A 21,926-nucleotide genomic window follows, 5' to 3' on the forward strand; every position below is an offset into this window, starting at 1 on the left:
AAGAAGTCTATTAGGCGTTACAAGTGTTGTCCTTTTTATTGTGCGGGGGCACATGGGGGTTGTTATTACGATTTGGGGAGCAAATAGGGGGTATTATTAAACCTCTCTTTGCATTGCCCTGATATTAGTATGCGGGCACTTTAACTCTTTGTGGTACATAAGGTAACACTTTTACTTTCTAGCGCACTACTACAGTCAGTTTGTTAGTGTACTTGTACATTGTGTATTGTTCGTGCTCTTTGTATGATGTGTCGTGTTCACTGTTTCTCCCCGGTATAGCGGTATTATAACATAACTACATAGATGTTTATGAATCTTTTTTGTTCCTTTGCTCTTTTGTCTGAAACCGGCCCAGTGTGTACAACGTCTTATCAGAACATCTGGAAACTCCTCCCCCCAACACAGCCTGGAGCCTGACTCCTCCCACACTTGTGACTGATCACATGACTGTGACATCATCAGAGGTCCTGTAACCAGGGGCAGCACACAGATACTGTACACACAGAGGTATGTGGATATTCACACTCGTGACATCATCACTGTCGCACACGGGCATTATTAACCCTTCTAGGACTGGATGTTCTGGCTCCTTAATGACGAAGCTTTGTTTTTGTTTTGTTTTTCCGTTGTCACATTTTACGAGCCGTAACTTTTCTTAACTTTTTATGTTTCCACTGATAAAGTTGTATGAGACTTGTTTCTTGCAGGATGACTTGTATTTTTCAATGGCGCTGTTGGGTCCATATAATGTATCCCCAATATAGCGTACCCCATATTATATACAACGTTACGTAAAGCACTAGTACTGGCGAATATAAGGAATCACATTTTGATTATTTAGTTTAATTGATCAGTTTTGAAGATACAAAAAATTGATTCAAAAAACGGATGTAAAATGATGACCATCTTGGTCTTTCACAATATGCTACAAGATGTGGCTCCACCCAGCACTGGCAGGTTGTCATTGTGGCTAGTGATAGGCTGAATTATTGTTTCCCTTACTGGTTGGGACCTCATATTCTATAGAGAATACTCCATAATATCGCCAGTCATTCTGTAATTATTACATTGTCTCATCTTCTCTCCATTCAGGTTCCTACAATATAGAATCCTCTCAGTATCTTCTATAGAAGAGAATATTCCTGATTGTCCCATCAAGGATTGAAAGAGACAGGAACAAGATGGCGGAAAGTCTATTAAATCTCACCCTAGAGATCATCTACCAGCTTACTGGAGAGGTGAAAGATTCTGATGATGTCATCATGACATCATTCTTATCTATAGTAATAACAGATGATATGACTGGAGAGGTGATGGACTCTGGACATGTATGTAGTGAGATTTATTAATGTGTCTCCCCATATCCAGGATTACACAGTAGTGAAGAAGACCTCTAGTGGGCGCTGTCAGGCTCATGTGTATGAAGGATATGGAGGAACCCTGAGCCCAATCTCCGGGCCTCCACCTCACCCCCTGATACAGGAGAAGATCAATGGACAGAAGATCTTAGAACTCACCAACAAGATGCTGGAGCTGCTGACTGGAGAGGTGACACTGCTGGGAATGCTGGGACATTATACAGTAACTGGAGGGGTCGGGGTGATGACTGTATCATTGTGTTGTCAGGTTCCTATAAGGAGTCAGGACGTCTCTGTCTATTTTTCCATGGAGGAGTGGGAGTATTTAGAAGGACACAAGGATCTGTACAAGGAGGTGATGATGGAGGACCACCAGCCCCTCACATCAGCAGGTAATAGACATGACTATATACACATGGACTTCCATTATTTGTATGTACAGAATGAATTCAGTCCCTGTCTGTGTTTCCTACAGGTAGATCCAGTAAGAGGACAACACCGGAGAGATGCTCCAGTCCTCTTCTTCCACAGGATGATCAGGTAGATGGAGATATTCCCTATGATGTGTAGACGGGCTGTGAAGTCCTTATCCAGCAATGTTCCTTCTTCAGCTCTCTACTGACATGTACGATATTTGTTTCACGTTCTTCTTACAGGATCTGGACGATATTGATGCTATAACCATAATAATAAAAGACGATCCCTATGTGAGTGGTGATGAGGAGTGTGAGGAGGACATTCCTACCGGGAACCGCCCAGGTGAGGAGTCAGCACCAGATAGAGCCAAGAAGGGTCACTGATTCTCCTCATTCACCGACTGCAACAATTTTGGGTTGGATCTTTACGTTCTATGTGCTGTGAGTTTTTACAGCAGTTTACTCCCCCACAGAGTTGATCAAAATGGATGACTACAGATGACTTTCTGCCTCTGGCACTTACTACTGTGTGTGTTTGTGTTCCGTACCCTAAAAAGATGTGCCCTTTCACTTAAATTTTTTAATTAAATTAGCAACAAGTAAAAACATAACATAAAAAAGCTCTTCTCACCAGATAAACCTATATTAGGGCTTTTGTTTTGCAGGATGAGTTGTGGTTTTTAATGGCACCATTTTTAGGGTACATACAGTATAATGTATTACAACACTTTTCTTTTTTCACTTAAATTTATCCTACAATTCAGTATGAATTGAATTTTTTTTTAAATTTGTTTTATATTTTTCAGATTACATTGTAATAATGTAATTTGTTTTATTCTTGGCAGACGACTGTACCAGGAGATTAGAGGGAAACCTGATGGCTTCAGATCGTAAAGGAGACGTTATCACACAACAACCCTATGAAGAGTCCACCATTACCCCCGAGATACCCTCCACTCTTCTCAGGAAAGATCTATCATATAATCCTTTTACAGGTGAACAGACTGTTAAACACAATAGAGGTTTCGGAAGGAGAGAACATCAGAAAGCTCTCACAGAGGAGAATAGGTTTTCATGTTCAGAATGTGGAATGGGTTTTAGCTGGAAATCACATTTGTCTAAACATCTCAGAACTCACACAGGAGAGAAGCCATTGTCATGTTCAGAATGCGGGAAATGCTTTAACCAGAAATCCAAACTTGTTAGACATCGGAGAACTCACACAAGAGAGAAGCCATTGTCATGTTCAGAATGCGGGAAATGCTTTAGGCAGAAATCACATCTTTTTCGACATCTGCACACTCACACGGGGGAGAAGCCATTTTCATGTTCCGAATGTGGAAAACGTTTTATCCAGAAATCAAAATGTTTGCAACATCTGAGAACCCACACAGGGGAGAAGCCATTTTCATGCTCTGAATGTGGAAAATGTTTTAAGGATAAATCAAAACTTGTTACACATCAAAGAATTCACACGGGGGAGAACCTTTATTCATGTTCAGAATGTGGGAAATGTTTTAGCCAGAAATCAGAACTTGTTCGACATCAGAGAACTCACACAGGAGAGAAGCCATATTCATGTTTACAGTGTGGGAAATGTTTTAGCAATAAATCAGATCTTGTTAGACATGAAAAAACTCACAAGGGCGAGAAACCATTTCCATGTTTAGAATGTGGAAAATGTTTTAGTCGGAAATCCCAAGTGTTTCAACATCAGATAATTCACACAGGAGAGAAGCCATTTTCTTGTTTAGAGTGTGGGAAATGTTTCAGCAGGAAGTCACATTTTTTTCACCATCAGAGAACTCACACAGGAGAGAAGCCATATTCATGCTCAGAATGTGGCAAATGTTTTCACGTGAAATCACATCTTGTTCAACATCAAAGACATCACATAGTTTGACAAAATCTGGAGTCCATAAATAAGTACCCCTGATCTCCCATCGAGAATACAGCTTATAGATACCCAGTTGCCTATAATGCCTATAAGTGGAAATGTGCAATGCTGGATCATAGCTACTGGGTTTTATGAGGACTCGCTCCGGGGAAAGATTTTTACTGTGCCCGCTTACTTTTGTGCCAATATGTGATATCTTGCAGACTCTTTATGTTATGAAAATGGATATTGACGGGATAAAGACATTTTCATGGGGGCGTAGCCTAGGCTATGGTGGCATGAAGACCCGGACTTCCAGAGCTCCCGGACCCCGACGGCAATTTCCCCGATATACTCGGGTCACAGCACTCACCCGCTCCTCGTTCCGGCATGGTCCGACGTGTGGACCAAAAATCCACCGCCTCGGCCCAGATTGACCCTCCCATGGCGCGGTTCCTCCTCTCTGCGGCCTCCTTGGCATCCCTGGCCGGCAGCTCCAAAATGGCGCCGGCGCGCGCCCTCAGTGAGACGTCGGAGGTCCCGCTGCTGCAGCCACAGTCTCCTCCAGCGCTGGCTCATGCTTCGGCTGCTTCTCTCCCTCCTGCAGCTCCGGCTCTCCTTCTCCCTAGCGTTGGGACTCCCCGGCAAGCTACTGTCACGGTAACTGCAATACAAGGGGGTGATGGTGGATACCTCATGGCGGCCCCCCTCCCCCCCTCCTCCTCCAGCAGCACTCCTCCTGGCTCTCACCTACTGGACGGCATCCCTCCTGTTCCCCTCCAAAAGGGACTGATGCTGGAGACGGACCCCCCCTGCCTCCAGGACTCTGCTGGGGTCTCCTCTCCTATAGCCTCCCTGGCCCCCTCCTCTCAAGGTCCTGACTGCAGCAGCCCCCCGGCCCACACCACTGCGCCTCTTCCACTGGCTCCTACCCTCTCATCTGGGGTACCTGTGTCCTTTTCCCATGTGGCCCCCCCCTGACCAACTCTCCAGCATCACAGTGGTCTAGGTCAGCCAGGGGTGACCCCCCCTCAGCCTCCCCAACATGCTGATCCTGACATGGATTTCTCTGTTACCCCCACTGTCCTGCGGATCCTGATTTATCTGATTCTTCCTCCTGTGCTTCCTCATCTCAGAAACGGCCCAAGCGCCCTAAGTTGTCGGACATTTGGGAGTTGCTCCGTGCTATGCCTACTAAAATGGACATGGAAGCGATGGTCCGCAGGGTAGAGGAGAGACAGTACCAGATCCTATCTGGCTTTAAAACTGAACTGCATTCTTTGTCGACCCAAGTCTCATCTCATCAGCACCGTACGGATTCTATTGACCAGCGTCTACTTGTGGTGGAGCAATCCCTATCTACTCAGCGCACGTTTAATCGTCACTTGCTGCTACAGGTTGACGACCAAGAAAATAGGGGCCGCCGGAATAACATCAAGTTGCGGGGCATTCCGGATGCTGTTCCCACCAAGGAACTTAGGTCCATTGCAGTATCCGTCTTCAACACTGTCCTCTCCAGGCCGATGGACATTGAAATCGTTATTGATAGGATCCACCGTGTGCTGGGGCCTGGGAGGGCTTCCTCTACTGATTCCAGAGATGTCCTTTGTCGGGTCGACTATTATAGAGAGAAAGAGGACATTCTTCAAGCTGCATGGCGTCATGGCCCGGTCCTGTTCTTGGATGACTCGATTACTCTTCTCCCGGATGTCTCTCGCCGTACTCTGGCCATGCGGTGCCTCCTGAAACCCGTCCTTCGTCTTATCCTGAACTCTGGTGCCACTTATCGTTGGGGTCACCCCTTCCACCTGCAAATATGCCGTAATAGCACTGTCTTCACCCTCCACTCCCCGGATCAAGTCGAGGCCTTGGCTCACTTCTTGGATATCCCGGACTTGTCTTTACCAGACTGTCTGGAGTACCCTCTCCCGACCCCCCCTCCTGCTACAAGGTCTTCCTCCCCCCCATTGCCGCGCCAGAGGCGCCAACCTGTGGACTCTTCTTTGGTCCCTCCCGGAGGATCTGCGTCTCTACCTGCTACATAGACTTTGATGGGCCAGTCGGGGCCTATTGATGTCCACATGTCATTGCTCTGATATATCTCGGTTTACTGTGCACCTTGGATCTCTGTTTATCTTTATCTTTTCACCCTGTGCTAAGATCTGTGCCCCGCATGGGGGCGGTGTTGGACCTCGGTCTTCGCTGCCCTCCTGCGGCGTGTCTCGCCCCCCCCTCCCTTTCCTGGTTGGGCCGGGGCGCCCTGCGTCTCTCTCTCCTCTGCTCCTGGCTGCGATGCACTCCACTTGGGGTGTGCCGCATCTGGGATTGCAGACGAACCTGTTGTTCTTGCTCTTTTCTGCTCGCGGGGTGCTCCGGTTTACCCGGGACTCGGAGGTGTTTGAACCTGAAGGAGCCCATGGCCTTACTGTTGGCTCTTGGCCTTGACCCCTTCATTCCCTCCTTTGCTTTTTGTTAGGTTTTGCTGTTGTGGGAATGGGTAGCTTGGGTTTTCTGATCTACCTCTCCCCCAGTTAGAGTTCTTCGGCAGCGCTCTGAGCGCATACTGCGGTGTGCCTCCGAGACTTGCATTAGTGGGGTTGTCCCACTGCTTGGTGTTTCCCGGGCTTGGGTTAGCCGAGCTCAGCTTTAATTGGTTATCTGTTTTGCCCCTTTTTGGTCTGTCTTACCCAATTTCAGTTTTGTTTCTCTCCTTGGTGTCTGTCCTTGCCTTCCCCCCTCTTCCCCTCCCTACCCTTCCCCTCTCCCCCTTTTTCCCCCTTCTTCCTCTCCCTCCTCCCTTCTTTTGTCCCCCTGGGGTGGGTCCCGGATCCCGAACATGGACTCCCTGACCTTCTCCTCCATTAATGCCAACGGGCTTAACACGCCCGAAAAAAGGTCCTCCCTCTTGCGGTTGTTATGGAGCAAGAGGTCCACTGTAGCGTTTGTACAGGAGACGCACTTCCGTGAAGGCTCTGTGCCCTCTCTTTCTTCCCCGCGCTTTCCAGACGTCTACCATAGCTGCTTCTCTGAGTCCAAGTCCAGGAGAGTTAGTATTCTGATTAGTCGCTCAGTGGCCTGGAAATTCCGGGCTGCTATGTCGGATAACTCGGGTAGGTTCCTGTTTGTTAAGGGGGAGTTGGCCGGCACCCTGTTTACCTCTGCTAATCTCTATCTCCCTAACGCTGACCAGGTTGGCACCCTTGAACACATCTTGGATAAGCTGTCGGACTTTTCTGAAGGCACTCTCTTGGTGGGCGGGGACTTTACCTTTGCTTTGGACCCATCTGTTGATATTTCTAGGGGTGTGTCGTATCTTCCTGCCCGGGCGCTTTGTCGGGTCCGTAGGCTTCTCCACTCCCACCAGTTGATTGATGCTTGGCGCACGATTCACCCTGATGTTAGGGATTACTCCTTCTATTCTCATCCCCGTGACGTTTACTCCAGGCTGGATTATTTTTTTGTCAGACATTCCGATGTCCCCTTGCTTCGTGGCTCTACGATAGACCCCATTACCTTCTCGGACCATGCGATGGTCCATGTTGTGCTATCATCCCCCGCTACGAGACCTCGATCCTGGCAGTGGCGCCTCAATGAGTCGCTCCTCCAGGACACTCCGACCTCACTAGCGGTCTCCTCGGCTCTTCAACTTTATTTCAGGGAGAATGACACGGCTGATGTGTCCCCGGTCACGCTCTGGGCGGCCCACAAATGTGTTCATCGGGGGGTGCTGGTTCAGCATGGAACGCGTATGAAGAAGGAGAGGTCTCGTGAGCTCGCTACCTTGATAGCTGACGTGGTCTCCCTGGAGCAGACTCACAAGCGCTCGCATGCGGCAGATGTACGCTCTGCCCTCCTCTTAGCCCGTAAGAAACTGCGCGAGCGTCTCGATATTAGGACCAAATGCCTCTTGGCTAGGGGCCGTCGCCACTTCTACGAGTTTGGGAACAAGTGCAGTAGGACTTTAGCTAGATCTCTTAGGGAACAGCGCTCCCGTAACTTTGTCCCCCTTATCACTGGCCCTGCGGGTACGCGTCTTACAGATCCGATACGTATTGCGGAGGAATTTGCTAGTTTTTATCACCAGTTGTATAATCTTCCCTCTGCCTCCGCATCCCCTTCGGATTCTTCGCTTCTCCCCGCGATTGCGCAGTACCTTTCCGACTCGGGCTTACCCCGTCTCTCTGACAGAGCCTTGTCTTTGCTGGAAGATCCTATTTCGGGTGAGGAAGTCGCAGAGGCCCTGGCTTCCATGCAACCTAGTAAGGCCCCCGGCCCGGACAGCCTCCCGGCCTCGTATTATAAAAAGTTTTCGTCTTTGCTTTTGGGCCCCCTGACGCATGCCCTTAACTCTATATCTGAAGGCTCCCTCCTCCCTCAGGATTTGACCAGAGCTCACATTGCTGTGATACATAAGGAGGGCAAGGATCCAGCTCTGTGCTCTAGTTATAGGCCCATCTCCCTTCTCAATGTAGACTTGAAGATTTTCTCTAAGGTCCTGGCTACGCGCCTGGCCCCTCTTCTCCTAGACCTAGTGGACTCCGACCAGGTTGGTTTCATTCCTACTCGGGAAGCTAGAGATAACACTGTGAAGGTTGTCAATGCTATACATTTTGCCCATTCCCGTGACCTCCCGCTCTGTCTTCTCTCCACTGATGCGGAGAAGGCATTTGACCGGGTAGGCTGGCCCTTTCTCTTTGTGGTCTTGGACCATATTGGTCTTGGCCCGGTCATGAAGTCTTGGATTACCTCTCTGTACTCTAACCCCTCGGCGTCCACTAGGGTAAATGGGATCTTATCCTCCCCCTTCCCGATTGGTAATGGCACGCGTCAGGATTGTCCCCTCTCCCCCTTAATTTTTGTTCTCACTCTTGAACCCCTCCTTACGAAGCTTAGGGACAATCCTGCTCTATTGGGTCTTGTGATGGGGAAGCATCACCTCAAGATAGCTGCTTATGCGGATGACCTCCTGTTTTTCCTGCGCGACCCGTCCACCTCGCTCCCTGCTTTGATGTCCGAACTAGACGAGTTCCACCGCCTTGCCAACTTTAAAATTAACTATCAGAAATCTGAAGCGCTTGACGTTTCCTTGTCACCAGGGCTTGGATATTCCCTCGCTCTCACTTTTCCCTTTCGCTGGTCTCGTTCGGCAATTAAGTACCTGGGTGTTTGGATCCCTAGTGATCTGCGTGAACTTTTTGCTAAAAATTACTTGCCCCTTCTCAAAACTGTCCGACTGGATTTGAAGAGATGGTCCAGAGGCACCTATACCTGGTTTGGCCGTTGTGCCATTTATAAGATGAATGTGATGCCTAGATTTCTCTACCTACTCCAGACTCTACCAATTCACATTCCTCCTAGTTTCTTCAGGTTGCTCTACACTGATCTTGTCCGCTTTGTCTGGCAGGGTAAGCGGGCTAGGTTGGCCCGTTCCATCTTGACTCTCCCGAAATTGTGGGGTGGCCTGGGCCTACCTGACCCCCGCCGCTATTATGAGGCCGCTCTCTTACAAAGAGTTATAGACTGGTGCCGCCACTCCCCCTTCAAACAATGGATCTCTATGGAGGGCTCTTTTTCGAGTCTTCCGCTTCACTCGCTCCCCTGGTTGGACTCTATTGCCCCCTCCTCTGTTTACTCTCATCCCACTATTGGCCCTACCCTTAAAGTATGTAGGTCGCTTTTTCGGAAAGACTGCCTCTCCCCCTCTCCATCCCCTCTTCTCCCTGTCCTAGGCAACCCAGCCTTTCCAGCTGGCCTCTCTCGGGGTCCATTCCGGTCCTGGCTTGATGCAGGCATGCAGAGAGTCCTCCACTTTCGCTCTGAAGGGTCATGGCGGCCTCTTGAGAGCCTTCATTCTGTCCGTGACCTCCCACCCCTTGGCCCATGGAGGGGGTTGCAGCTTTCCCACTTCCTCTCCTCGTTGTCAGATCCAGACGCCTTTGACAGACCTCTCACGGGCTTTGAGAAGGCCTGTACTGGATCTGGTCTTTTACGCCATTCTCTCTTGGAGCTCTACACGTTATTGGTTTCCCCTCCTCCTGGCCATAGACCCCTCTTCCTAGCCAAATGGGAGACCGATCTCTGTCTCTCCTTTTCGGATGCGGACTGTGTCAGGATCTTGGAGCTCGCCCACAAAAGCTCTGTGGCTTGTAAGTTCCAGGAGGCAGGCTACAAGATTCTAACCAGATGGTATCATGTTCCGGCCCTGCTGCATAAGTTTTTCCCTTCCACTTCTCCGCTTTGTTGGCGCTGTGGTTCAGAGGAGGGGACCCTCCTTCATGTCTTCTGGAGTTGTTCGGCTTTGAGAGACTTCTGGGACGGCGTTCATCGCCTGACTTCTCAAATCTTCCAGTCTTCCCTTCCCAATACCCCGGCTTGTTTCCTTCTACACCTTTCCAACATTCCTCGGCGGGCCTACCGTCGATCGGCGATTCGCCACCTGATCAATGCTGCCAGAGTTTGTATCCCGACCCTCTGGAAGTCTCCTAACCCTCCGTCCCTGCGTCACTGGATCCGTAAGGTGGAGGACATCCAATCTATGGAGGACCTTACGGCGTCTCTTTGAGACAAACATGAGGCCTTCCTGAGGGCCTGGACCCCGTGGATTCTATTTCAGGGGTCCCAGTTGTATAGGGACATCTTGGGACAGGCTTGAGGTCTGACTCTGGGTCTGGACCCCCCCTTCTTCTGTTCTCTTCTCTTCCCTCTCGCCCTCCCCCCTCCCTTCCTTCCTCTCCCCTTTGTCCCCCCTTCACCTCTTGTTTGCTTCGCTCCCCCCTTCCCTTTGATACGTTCGTGCAATGCTGGCGCCTCTCCTCGTCCCTTGGTTGTTGAGGGGCCCCGCTTCCGTATCTCTTGTCCTGTTTTGTACCTCGGGCCTTTGTTGTTTGTATGGGGCTTTTGTTGTTCTAGTATTCATTTGCCTGACATTGCAGATGGTTTTTCTTTCTCTGTATTTGTGTTTATAAATAAAGAATTTATAAAAAAAAAAAAAAAAGACATTTTCATGCCCAGACGGCAGTCGGTAGCACACGGTTTTTCTCTGTAATCAAATCGTACCTAATTTCAGTCAGATGTTGTGATGTCAGTAATGATGTCATAAGGATCACTAGTAACAGCGACCTAGGATTACAAAAATTTACCAATAAAAAAAATGTGATTCTGGCGGCTCGTCCCAGACCTCGGGAACCAGCACCCCATAGTTTGTTACACCACATCTCCTGAACACGGCAATACCCCATATGTGGTTGTACCTGTTGTATGAGTACATGGTGGGGCTCAGAAGCAGTGGCGTAACTAGGAATGGCGGGGCCCTGTGGCGAACATTTGACATGCCCCCCCCCCCCGCGACCGACACCGAAGACCTCGACCGACCCCCTCCTACACATTTCTGCGCATTCTATTACAGTCCTATGAAAAAGTTTGGGCACCCCTATTAATCTTAATCATTTTTAGTTCTAAATATTTTGGTATTTGCAACAGCCATTTCAGTTTGATATATCTAATAACTGATGGACACAGTAATATTTCAGGATTGAAATGAGGTTTGTTGAGGTCAAATCATAATACCCCAGAGATATGCTGTCTGTAAAGGAAAATTAATTAACAGGCCAAGATCGGCTGCCGCCATCTTTAGCCCGGAGAATCAACAGAGACACATGGTGGTCGTGTATCAAAATGGATTCTGATTTATTGTTACAGAAAGTTAGCATTTATACAAACATAAGCAGGTTGGACTTTGACCCGATTGGTTATACATAAGCTGTGGCACATGACTATTGGATAAGTTCTGCATCTCATTACTATACTCCAACCTGGGATGACCTTTCTCATGACATACAGAAGAATTTACAATATTTATGTGTAAACCAACATCTTACACTAATTCTAGATGTATATATCACAGCACGAGAGATAATGATCACATGCTATCTGTCCAGTCCGGTCTGTGGCTAAGGGTCAACTGGTTATAGAACCTGTTATGAGATTCTCACCACAAACAGATAAGGAGTTATAACCCAACCATCAACATTCCACACACCTTATCCCCTAAAGGGGTCTCTTAAACTCTAAACAGACATCCTTATGAAGCTTATATAAGAAAAAGCTTACAAAATGGCTGACAGAATACAAGATGGAAGATGTGATCCTAACAATTCCCCCATTTTGAGATAATTGGATACAGGAATTCATATTTAGGTACTTCAGTGACTTAACGTCTACTGCTGGACCTTTCCAGATTCCCCTCATATGTTCCTGTATTCCAAATTAATCTCAATCATAGTTCTGGCCTGTTATTTTCAGTCTGCTTTGTATTTTTCAAACACTATGTATCATTACTTCCTGTTGTGTTATGAAAACAGCTATATATAACATGACTGAGGCTAATATGGGGCTATGAGTACATATCCTACAGTTTGACACATTCAAATCTTCATTCAAGATCATATGATGTTTAAAGAAAAAAAACTTATTGTTCCACTCATTGTCAAATGTTCTATGCAGGCTTATCGCCAGAATAATCTATAACAGTAATATCAGGAGAATCTTCATCGCTGTGTGTAGAGACTTCTTTGCAATGTGAAGCTTGGATACAGTTACTCTGTCCTTCAAGTTTCATAGGAGTATTAGTAGTTAGCAGCACTTGGAGCGAATCATCAAATCTTGGTTCAAGAGGATTTCTCACGTGTCATCAATCTCTTGGCTTAAATGAATAGGTCCCGTCCACTAACTTAAAATCTGAGAGTGAGGAGAAAACTCAAAACTATACATTAGTCAGATGTTTTTGCCAAGACATCACATAGTCAGTCAGTACACCATAATACAACTGTAACCTAGGGGCTGACCCAAAGAAAGTTTGCTATGGGCTAAAACCAATTCTTCTGTCAGGAGGGTACCTTACAGAAAATACAAATGCAAGTGACACACTACATCTTCAGTATCTGCAGCCCGTTTGTGATGGCTTTCTTCACCAGATATGCCCCAGGCCATCCTGAAGAGAAATCACTATACACACAAGCACGTACTTATACCGTCTCACCTTTAGTAGTTACTAAAGTTATAGTTATAGCATATAGTTATCCTGCAATCCCTGGAACAGGTACAAGGGCTCTGGGCATGGCTAAAAAAAAAACACTTTTCACTTTTTGGCCTACTTTGCACTTACCACATGTCATGCAGGCTCACATATATCTGTCAGTAGTGATACTAAATCCTGCAGCCGCCCATCCTCCGCTCACCAGGTCACACATGGCTACTACTAAACAGTGCACTTAGAAATGAGCTGCTTATGCCATCAGTGGGGACAAATGCTATCAGTAACAATACTCTCTTACCACCGGAGATCAGGACTTGTACATCCTCTTTCAGTCCTGGACCATTTTTGGTGCTTCAGTGTTGTAAAACCTGAAAAGAGAGCTAAAAGGGTTTTTTTGGGCCTAGTATAGTGACCAATTATCAGTAAAGCATATCCCCTAGGCCTCTGCAGCTGTGTTAGTGGCAGTGTCTGCCCACATGTTACCTCTACTTCCTTTCATATCAGCCTTGGTGTGTGTCCTGACTTCTGACTATACCCACCTGTGTGGGGGCAGCAGCAGGGTCCATCACTATCTGAACAGCCTGGAAATCCTTTTAGGCTTCACATTAACCCTACAGAAAGCTCTCGCTCTCCAGATTGGACCATAGTCCCACTATATCAAACACCTACCCTCAGGCCTTGTACCCTGTCTCAGTGATGGCTTCTAGTTCAGCTTCATGAGCTGAGACCCATACAGTTCTATAATGGTTCTACTTGTGCTTGGTTTTACCCTCGGTTTACCTCATATTCAGTGACCATGACATATCTGGTGCAGAATCCACCATCATTCCTAAATCGAGAATCATCTAAAATGAAAGAACTCTCATCAGAGTTAACAATAGATTCATCATTTACATAACCAAATTAGCAAAAATAAAATTAATTTTTAAGTTATCTGACTTTTTCCTCCCCTGAAACTATTGTTAACAGGTTTAGAAGGGACTTGTAGTGCAGCACAGAATGCAAAGCTTACATTAGAAGACATAAATAAGACACACTGCAGTCTGAGATTGTTATCTTTGTTTCCACTGCAAGCAACCCTTGTGTCTTATCATGGAAGCAGCTGAGCTGGCTTTTCCCAAACTTGTTATACCTGTAGTATTACATATCCCAGCAGCTTGTTTAGACAATCCCAAGTAAATTCAGTTCTCTAAAACTTCTAATTATTCCAGAATTACAACTAATTCATTAAATGCTCAAAATATATCAGCAGAGAAGGCAAAAACTTTAAGGGATCAATCTGAATAGAAATGACCAATAACATTTTACAAGTATTAGATACAACTTTTTCACAAAATAATTCCCGATTGTTAACATTCATGGGTTTATAGTATAAACTCATAACCAATAAACACTGAGTACCTAGTACATGTACATGGTATATCAAGTACATCTCATATTCACCAGAAGACATATATACTGTACATATATATATATTTTCAACGATGGAAAGGAACTCATATCTACTTGTCACCACCCTCTGTGGGACTATCAGCATTCAATTTCTTCATCTGCTCCCTGTGGAGACTAAAAATGTAACAATACAGACATAGGCAAACAGAGCATGTACATGTAACACATATGGGCCCATTCACTTCATACATACATGCAACCTTCACACTGGAGCTCCAGACACACACACATCCATTGAATCATAAAGAACTTGTCAAGTTTTCATATATTTTGTACAGTGATATCATCTTATTCTTTTTTTTTCCTACAAGTAATCACAGGGTTAGTTATAATTCCTGCACAGCTCAATATTGAGGAAAAATAAACAAACAAATCATTAGATGGCTTCATCTTCAATGTGTATCACTAAAAAATAAACATAATAATGATTATCTAACATTTATGCCATTAATCCAATTCTAAAGACATTAAATATGATTTAAACAGCCAATACTGATACCAACATTACATATTAATATTTCTGTGCAGTCTTCGAATATTTCCATGGCAGACCCCACTCATCTAGTTGCTACAGATGCTCAGAAACTCTTACACTATATCTGAGATTTGCCTTGAGGGCTGACTGCAAGACTTTTTGACACTTTACTTTACAAGATTCCAATCAAAGTTTTTACCACTGTAACACATCACAATAATCTTACACAAAGTCAAATACTGGTTAGAAACAGCTTACACTATACAGTTCACTTATTATTAAACCATATATTCCTAATTCTCCATACATTATACCAATGATGTTACATTGTATCACTCATAGCTGAAATCTTAGCTACCTGCCGTGTCTCCCCTCCCCCCTTCTGTTGAATCCTAGCAAAACCTGTCTCCTGTATACCTCTGCTGTGGATATACAGAGGACAATAGGAGGTGGGGGGGGGGGGAGGCCTGACATTCATTGTGAATTATCCTGACCTCCATTAGAGACACACAGGAGCTTCTGATCTTTTTCTGCCATTTTTCCTTGCATAAATGCTTCAACAATCATGGTGTTTTTCAAAGCATTATAGACCTGATTTCACCCAGAATCTACTACCTTGGTGAGTAGTCTGCCACAATATACTTCAGCGGACTCTCCCTATATCTTTATCTAGTTACCACTCATATATAGTGCTAACATCACAATGCAGACCACATTTAACCCTTTAGCTGGACTGTGAGTGAGGGCTCACTATACATTCCCTTACACTAAGGAAAATATACAAACACTGAATACCTTATTTCTGTAACCATTCCTTACTTAATGTTTATCCAACTATCCAACATCTTATCAGCAGTTTATCACCTCCATTTCTAACTGCTCTTTCCTTAAACTATCTTTTGGGTTGATTTCCATACCGGCTGACTCTGCACTCCCCCCATTCTGTTCTTCAATTCGAGCACATATCCCTTTGTAACTTATGCTCCTGTATCTGTCCTGCATGATCTAATCTCCATTGGTTCCCAACATTTACTATCAAACAATCCTATCTTAGGAACCCCTGCTCTCTTAAGGATTTTTTATTTATTTATTTATTTATTTATTTTTCTTTTACTTGGGCGGCAACTTCTCTCTCTCATCTCTATTAGTTCATATGGGGTATATTTATTTGGGGGATCACAAAGATTACTCCCCAGAACCACACAGATTTATTTGGGGGATCACAAAGATTACTCCCCAGAACCACACAGATTTATTTGGGGGATCACAAAGATTACTCCCCAGAACCACACAGATTTATTTGGGGGATCACACAGATTACTCCCCAGAACCACACAGATTTATTTGGGGGATCACACAGATTACTCCCCAGAACCACACAGATTTATTTGGGGGATCACAAAGATTACTCCCCAGAACCACACAGATTTATTTGGGGGATCACACAGATTACTCCCCAGAACCACACAGATTTATTTGGGGGATCACACAGATTACTCCCCAGAACCACACAGATTTATTTGGGGGATCACACAGATTACTCCCCAGAACCACACAGATTTATTTGGGGGATCACACAGATTACTCCCCATTTTCACTGAACTAATCTCTGTCTTTTAACTAAGGATGGAGACTGCCTGTACCGCCTTATACACTTTATAACAGATGTATCAATCAAATCACAGCATGGACAGTATACAAAGAATGAGATTTCCCATCCCCCTTTACAGACAATATATATTCTTTTAGGTTCTTTGCAAAAAGCTTGAGCTATCTATATAAGGAACATATGTGTTTACCTCACACTCGGACAGGAATACAAAAGTTCTTAGAAACACAGATCAAACTGGTAAGATTAAAGTTCTTACCTTGCAGCGCTGACTTTGTTGGATCTGTATTTCCAAGCACTCCTGTAATCTGGTCGTCCGGGGGATCAGCAAACCGTCTCCTCATCTCTCAAGCCGCACGTTTGGGCGCCAATTTTCTGTTGGGGTCAAATCATAATACCCCAGAGATATGCTGTCTGTAAAGGAAAATTAATTAACAGGCCAAGATCGGCTGCCGCCATCTTTAGCCCGGAGAATCAACAGAGACACATGGTGGTCGTGTATCAAAATGGATTCTGATTTATTGTTACAGAAAGTTAGCATTTATACAAACATAAGCAGGTTGGACTTTGACCCGATTGGTTATACATAAGCTGTGGCACATGACTATTGGATAAGTTCTGCATCTCATTACTATACTCCAACCTGGGATGACCTTTCTCATGACATACAGAAGAATTTACAATATTTATGTGTAAACCAACATCTTACACTAATTCTAGATGTATATATCACAGCACGAGAGATAATGATCACATGCTATCTGTCCAGTCCGGTCTGTGGCTAAGGGTCAACTGGTTATAGAACCTGTTATGAGATTCTCACCACAAACAGATAAGGAGTTATAACCCAACCATCAACATTCCACACACCTTATCCCCTAAAGGGGTCTCTTAAACTCTAAACAGACATCCTTATGAAGCTTATATAAGAAAAAGCTTACAAAATGGCTGACAGAATACAAGATGGAAGATGTGATCCTAACAGGTTTATTGTACTAACAGAAAATGCGCAATATGCATTAAACCAAAATTTGACCGGTGCAAAAATATGGGCACCTCAACAGAAAAGTGACATTAATATTTAGTACATCCTCCTTTTGCAAAGATAACAGCCTCTAGTCGCTTCCTGTAGCTTTTAATCAGTTCCTGGATCCTGGATGAAGGTATTTTGGACCATTTCTTTCTACAAAACAATTCAAGTTCAGTTAAGTTTGATGGTCGCCGAACATGGACAGCCCGCTCTCAAATGATCTGAAAACAAAGATTGTTCAACATAGTTGTTCAGGGGAAGGATACAAAAAGCTGTCTCAGAGATTTAACCTGTCAGTTTCCACTGTGAGGAACATAGTAAGGAAATGGAAGACCACAGGGACAGTTCTTGTTAAGCCCAGAAGTGGCAGGCCAAGAAAAATATCAGAAAGGCAGAGAAGAAGAATGGTGAGAACAGTCAAGGACAATCCACAGACCACCTCCAAAGAGCTGCAGCATCATCTTGCTGCAGATGGTGTCACTGTGCATCGGTCAACTATACAGCGCACTTTGCACAAATAGAAGCTGTATGGGAGAGTGATGAGAAAGAAGCCGTTTCTGCACGTACGCCACAAATAGAGTTGCCTGAGGTATGAAAAAGCACATTTGGACAAGGCAGCTTCATTTTGGAAACAAAAATTGAGTTGTTTGGTTATAAAAAAAGGCGTTATGCATGGCGTCCAAAAAGAAACAGCATTCCAAGAAAAACACATGCTACCCACTGTAAAATTTGGTGGAGGTTCCATCATGCTTTGGGGCTGTGTGGCCAATGCCGGCACCGGGAATCTTGTTAAAGTTGAGAGTCGCATGGATTCCACTCAGTATCAGCAGATTCTTGAGAATAATGTTCAAGAATCAGTGACGAAGTTGAAGTTACGCCGGGGATGGATATTTCAGCAAGACAATGATCCAAAACACCGCTCCAAATCCTCAGGCATTCATGCAGAGGAACAATTACAATGTTCTGGAATGGCCATCCCAGTCCCCAGACCTGAATATCATTGAACATCTGTGGGATGATTTGAAGCGGGCTGTCCATGCTCGGCGACCATCTAACTTAACTGAACTTGAATTGTTTGTCCAAAATACCTTTATCCAGGATCCAGGAACTGATTAAAAGCTACAGGAAGCGACTAGAGGCTGTTATCTTTGCAAAAGGAGGATCTACTAAATATTAATGTCACTTTTCTGTTGAGGTGCCCATACTTTTGCACCGGTCAAATTTTGGTTTAATGCATATTGCACATTTTCTGTTAGTACAATAAACCTCATTTCAATCCTGAAATATTACTGTGTCCATCAGTTATTAGATATATCAAACTGAAATGGCTGCTGCAAACACCAAAATATTTAGAACTAAAAATGATTAAGATTAATAGGGGTGCCCAAACTTTTTCATAGGACTGTATGTCCCGTAGTGTCCCCTGCACACAGTATTATCCCCCATAGTGGCCCCTGCACACAGTATTATGTCCCATAGTGGCCCCTGCACACAGTATTATGTCCCCATAGTGGTCCCTGCACACAGTATTATGTCCCATAGTGGCCCCCTGCACACAGTATTATCCCCCATAGTGGCCCCTGCACACAGTATTATGTCCCATAGTGGCCACTGCACACAGTATTATGTCCCATAGTGGCCCCCTGCACACAGTATAATGCCCCATAGTGGCCCCTGCACAAAGTATTATTCCCCATAGTGGTCCCTGCACACAGTATTATGCCCCATAGTGGCCCCTGCACACAGTATTATGTCCCATAGTGGCCCCTGCACACAGTATTATGCCCCATAGTCACCCCTGCACACAGTATTATTCCCCATAGTGGTCCCTGCACACAGTATTATACCCCATAGTGGCCCCTGCACATAGTATTATGCCCCATAGTGGCCCCTGCACATAGTATTATGCCCCATAGTGGCCCCCCTACACACAGTATTATACCCCATAGTGGCCCCTGCACATAGTATTATGCCCCATAGTCGCCCCTGCACACAGTATTATACCCCATAGTGGCCCCTGCACATAGTATTATGCCCCATAGTGGCCCCTGCACACAGTATTATGTCCCATAGTGGCCCCCGCACACAGTATTATGTCCCATAGTGGCCCCTGCACACAGTATTATGTTCCATAGTGGCCCCTGCACACAGTATTATCCCCCATAGTGGCCCCTGCACACAGTATTATGTCCCATAGTGGCCCCTGCAGACAGTATTATGTCCCATAGTGGCCCCTGCACACAGTATTATCCCCCATAGTGGCCCCTGCACACAGTATTATGTCCCTTAGTGGTCCCTGCACACAGTATTATACCCCATAGTGGCCCCTGTACACAGTACTATGTCCCTTAGTGGCCCCTGCACACAGTACTATGTCCCTTAGTGGCCCCTGCACACAGTATTATGTCCCACTGTGGACACCCATAAACAATTATTATACTCTGGGGTCTTTTCAGACCCCAGAGTATAATAATCGGAGACCCGGGGAAATAAAAACATAAAAAACTACTGTTACTTACCTGTCCCCTGGCTCCTACGCGGTCTTCTCTGCTGCCTTCTCTGCTGCCGTACTTGTTCAATGACGTCGGACGTCACATGACTCTGGACGCAGACTGGGTTCATGTAATGTCAGAGACATCAGAAAGGATGTCAGGAAGGAGGCCTGCCAGGATTGTGGAGAGGTAAGTAACTTTTTTTTTATGTTTCTTACCTCTCCTGGTCCGCCAGTCATTATACTCGGTGGTCCGAAAAGACCCCCGAGTATAATGATAGCAGCTGTCACCGGGCCCCTAATGTCCCGGGCCCTGTGGCAGCTGCCTCCGCTGCTATGGTGGTAGTTACGCCACTGCTCAGAAGGAAAGAAGCACTATTAGGTTTTTGGAGGGCAGATTTTGGAAGAATAATTTTCAGGCGCCATGTCACATTATTAGAGCCCTTGAGGTATCAGATCTGTGGAGATGGCAACATATGACCCCATTTTAATTCTCTCGAGGAATTTATCAAGGAGTATAGTGAAGATATTAAAAAATTTTCCAATAAAACATTGTGTTTACCCAACATTTTTTATTTTCACAAGACGTAAAGGAGAAAAGAGCCCCCCATGGTACGTTATACTTTTTCTCAACATAGCAATACGGGGCCATACTCCTGTATAGGCATATGGCACTGTGGGTTCACATGGCATGGCTCAGAAGTCAAAGAGTGCCATGAGGATTTTGGAGGGCAGATTTTGCAAGAATAGTTTTCAGGGGTCATGTCACCTCTAAGATACCAAAATAGTGGAGACCTCCAAAAAGTGACCACATTTTTGAAACTTTACTTTTCAAGGGTAAGCTCTTTGACTCCATAGCCGTTCCATAGAATTTGGCAATGTATTATATGAAAAAAAATTTCTTTAGCCCAAAATTTTTCAGGGATTAAAGGAGAAGATACAATCACAAGTGCAGAGATATCCCAGATGTGGTTGTATGTCTGGGCCATAAATTACAATAAACTTCACTTTATCTCTAGTGCTCATAAAATGTCTCCGGAACACGGCAATGCCCCAGATGTTGTTATATACTATGGGGCTCAGAAGCGAAGGAGCACTACATGGCTTTTGGAGGGCATATTTTACTGGAATGGTTTTCAGATGCCATGTTGCACTGAGGTACCAGAACAGAGGAAATTTCCTACTTATGACCCCATTTTAGAAAGGATACCCCTCAAGGAATGCATCAATGGGTCATTTTTAGCCAACAAGAGTTTTCCAAAATTTGATTCATGAAAATTGGAACAACAAATTATCATGCATGTTCTCCTCAGTTATGGCAATACCCCACCTGTGACCATTCTCTCTTATGGGTGCACCTGGCAAAGTTTGGATGGGAAATTGCACCATGACTATTTTGGTGAGATTTTCTAATTTGTGAAATGAGGGTTAGTGGGGTTGAAATCTTAAAAAAAATCCTAAGAAGTGGCCCCTCAAGCTTTGGATGACAGTCAAACAGCCCTCTGTAGGTAAATCTGTCAAATCAAGCCCCACCCCCAGTGCACTTGCCAACTGATTTGTATATATATATATACAAATGCTTTATTGGTTTGTAGCCACGTTTCCAGTCCTCTTAAAGGCCCCTGCAGGGCTCTATTATTGGTTTTGGACCCCCTTTCAGCATTGGGGGCGTTCTCAGGGCTGAGTGAAAACTATCCAGCGCCGCCGCCTTCTTGGTCAACGCCTCCACGTCTTCTTCCTTGTTCCGTCATGTCTTCTTCAAAAAGGGCTGACTGTGCGTGTCCGTCGCCATTTTCCTGTGGCCAAACAGGAAAGAAGAGGTGGGGAACAAGAAGAAGGCGGTGCTGGATAGTTTGGACGCCCCCAGTGCTGTGAGGATACTAATTAGCATATGGACCAAAACTGTGATATCTATGGAATGGCGGCGTGGAGAAGACATCTAAGGGTCTATTCACATGGAGGAAAATGGCGCTGAAAAAAAAAGCCTCTCACTGAGTTCAATGGGTTCCTTTTTCTGCTAACAGAACTGAAATTCTGAAACTGAAGGAATCCATTTTCCTCCATGTGAATGGATCCTAAAGGTAGGGGAAGAGTAGTCTTTCATAAGGCCTTTCTTAAGGCTATTCCGACGTGGGTTTAGCTTAATACGGGATTCTAATGATAGACTCTCTTTAGCTATTAAACC

The 21,926-nt window shown here is 45.3% G+C and overlaps 2 protein-coding genes across 2 annotated transcripts; both read left to right on the forward strand.

Moving 5' to 3' along the window:
* The first annotated feature begins 453 nt into the window (after nt 1-453).
* Nucleotides 454-2,039, forward strand: LOC142195901 (uncharacterized). Its single transcript, XM_075266043.1, has 4 exons — nt 454-507; nt 1,093-1,238; nt 1,369-1,898; nt 2,015-2,039. Exons 2-4 carry the CDS (start codon nt 1,182-1,184, stop codon nt 2,037-2,039), a joined length of 612 nt encoding a protein of 203 aa, XP_075122144.1. The 5' UTR covers nt 454-507; nt 1,093-1,181.
* A 588-nt stretch (nt 2,040-2,627) lies between these two features.
* Nucleotides 2,628-3,744, forward strand: LOC142190298 (uncharacterized). Its single transcript, XM_075262284.1, has one exon. It carries the CDS (start codon nt 2,652-2,654, stop codon nt 3,675-3,677), a length of 1,026 nt encoding a protein of 341 aa, XP_075118385.1. The 5' UTR covers nt 2,628-2,651; the 3' UTR covers nt 3,678-3,744.
* The last annotated feature ends 18,182 nt before the right edge of the window (nt 3,745-21,926 follow it).

The sequence above is a fragment of the Leptodactylus fuscus genome, chromosome 1 (genome assembly GCF_031893055.1).
Source record: "Leptodactylus fuscus isolate aLepFus1 chromosome 1, aLepFus1.hap2, whole genome shotgun sequence".
Classification (NCBI taxonomy): domain Eukaryota; kingdom Metazoa; phylum Chordata; class Amphibia; order Anura; family Leptodactylidae; genus Leptodactylus; species Leptodactylus fuscus.

Excerpts from the sequence above, each read along its gene's own strand:
- LOC142195901 (XM_075266043.1), top strand. The coding sequence starts at position 1,182 with ATGGCGGAAAGTCTATTAAATCTCACCCTAGAGATCATCTACCAGCTT. Across the intron at positions 1,239-1,368 it reads TCTACCAGCTTACTGGAGAG|GATTACACAGTAGTGAAGAA; the intron begins GTGAAAGATTCT and ends CCCCATATCCAG. Across the intron at positions 1,899-2,014 it reads TTCTTCCACAGGATGATCAG|GATCTGGACGATATTGATGC; the intron begins GTAGATGGAGAT and ends TTCTTCTTACAG.
- LOC142190298 (XM_075262284.1), top strand. The coding sequence starts at position 2,652 with ATGGCTTCAGATCGTAAAGGAGACGTTATCACACAACAACCCTATGAA.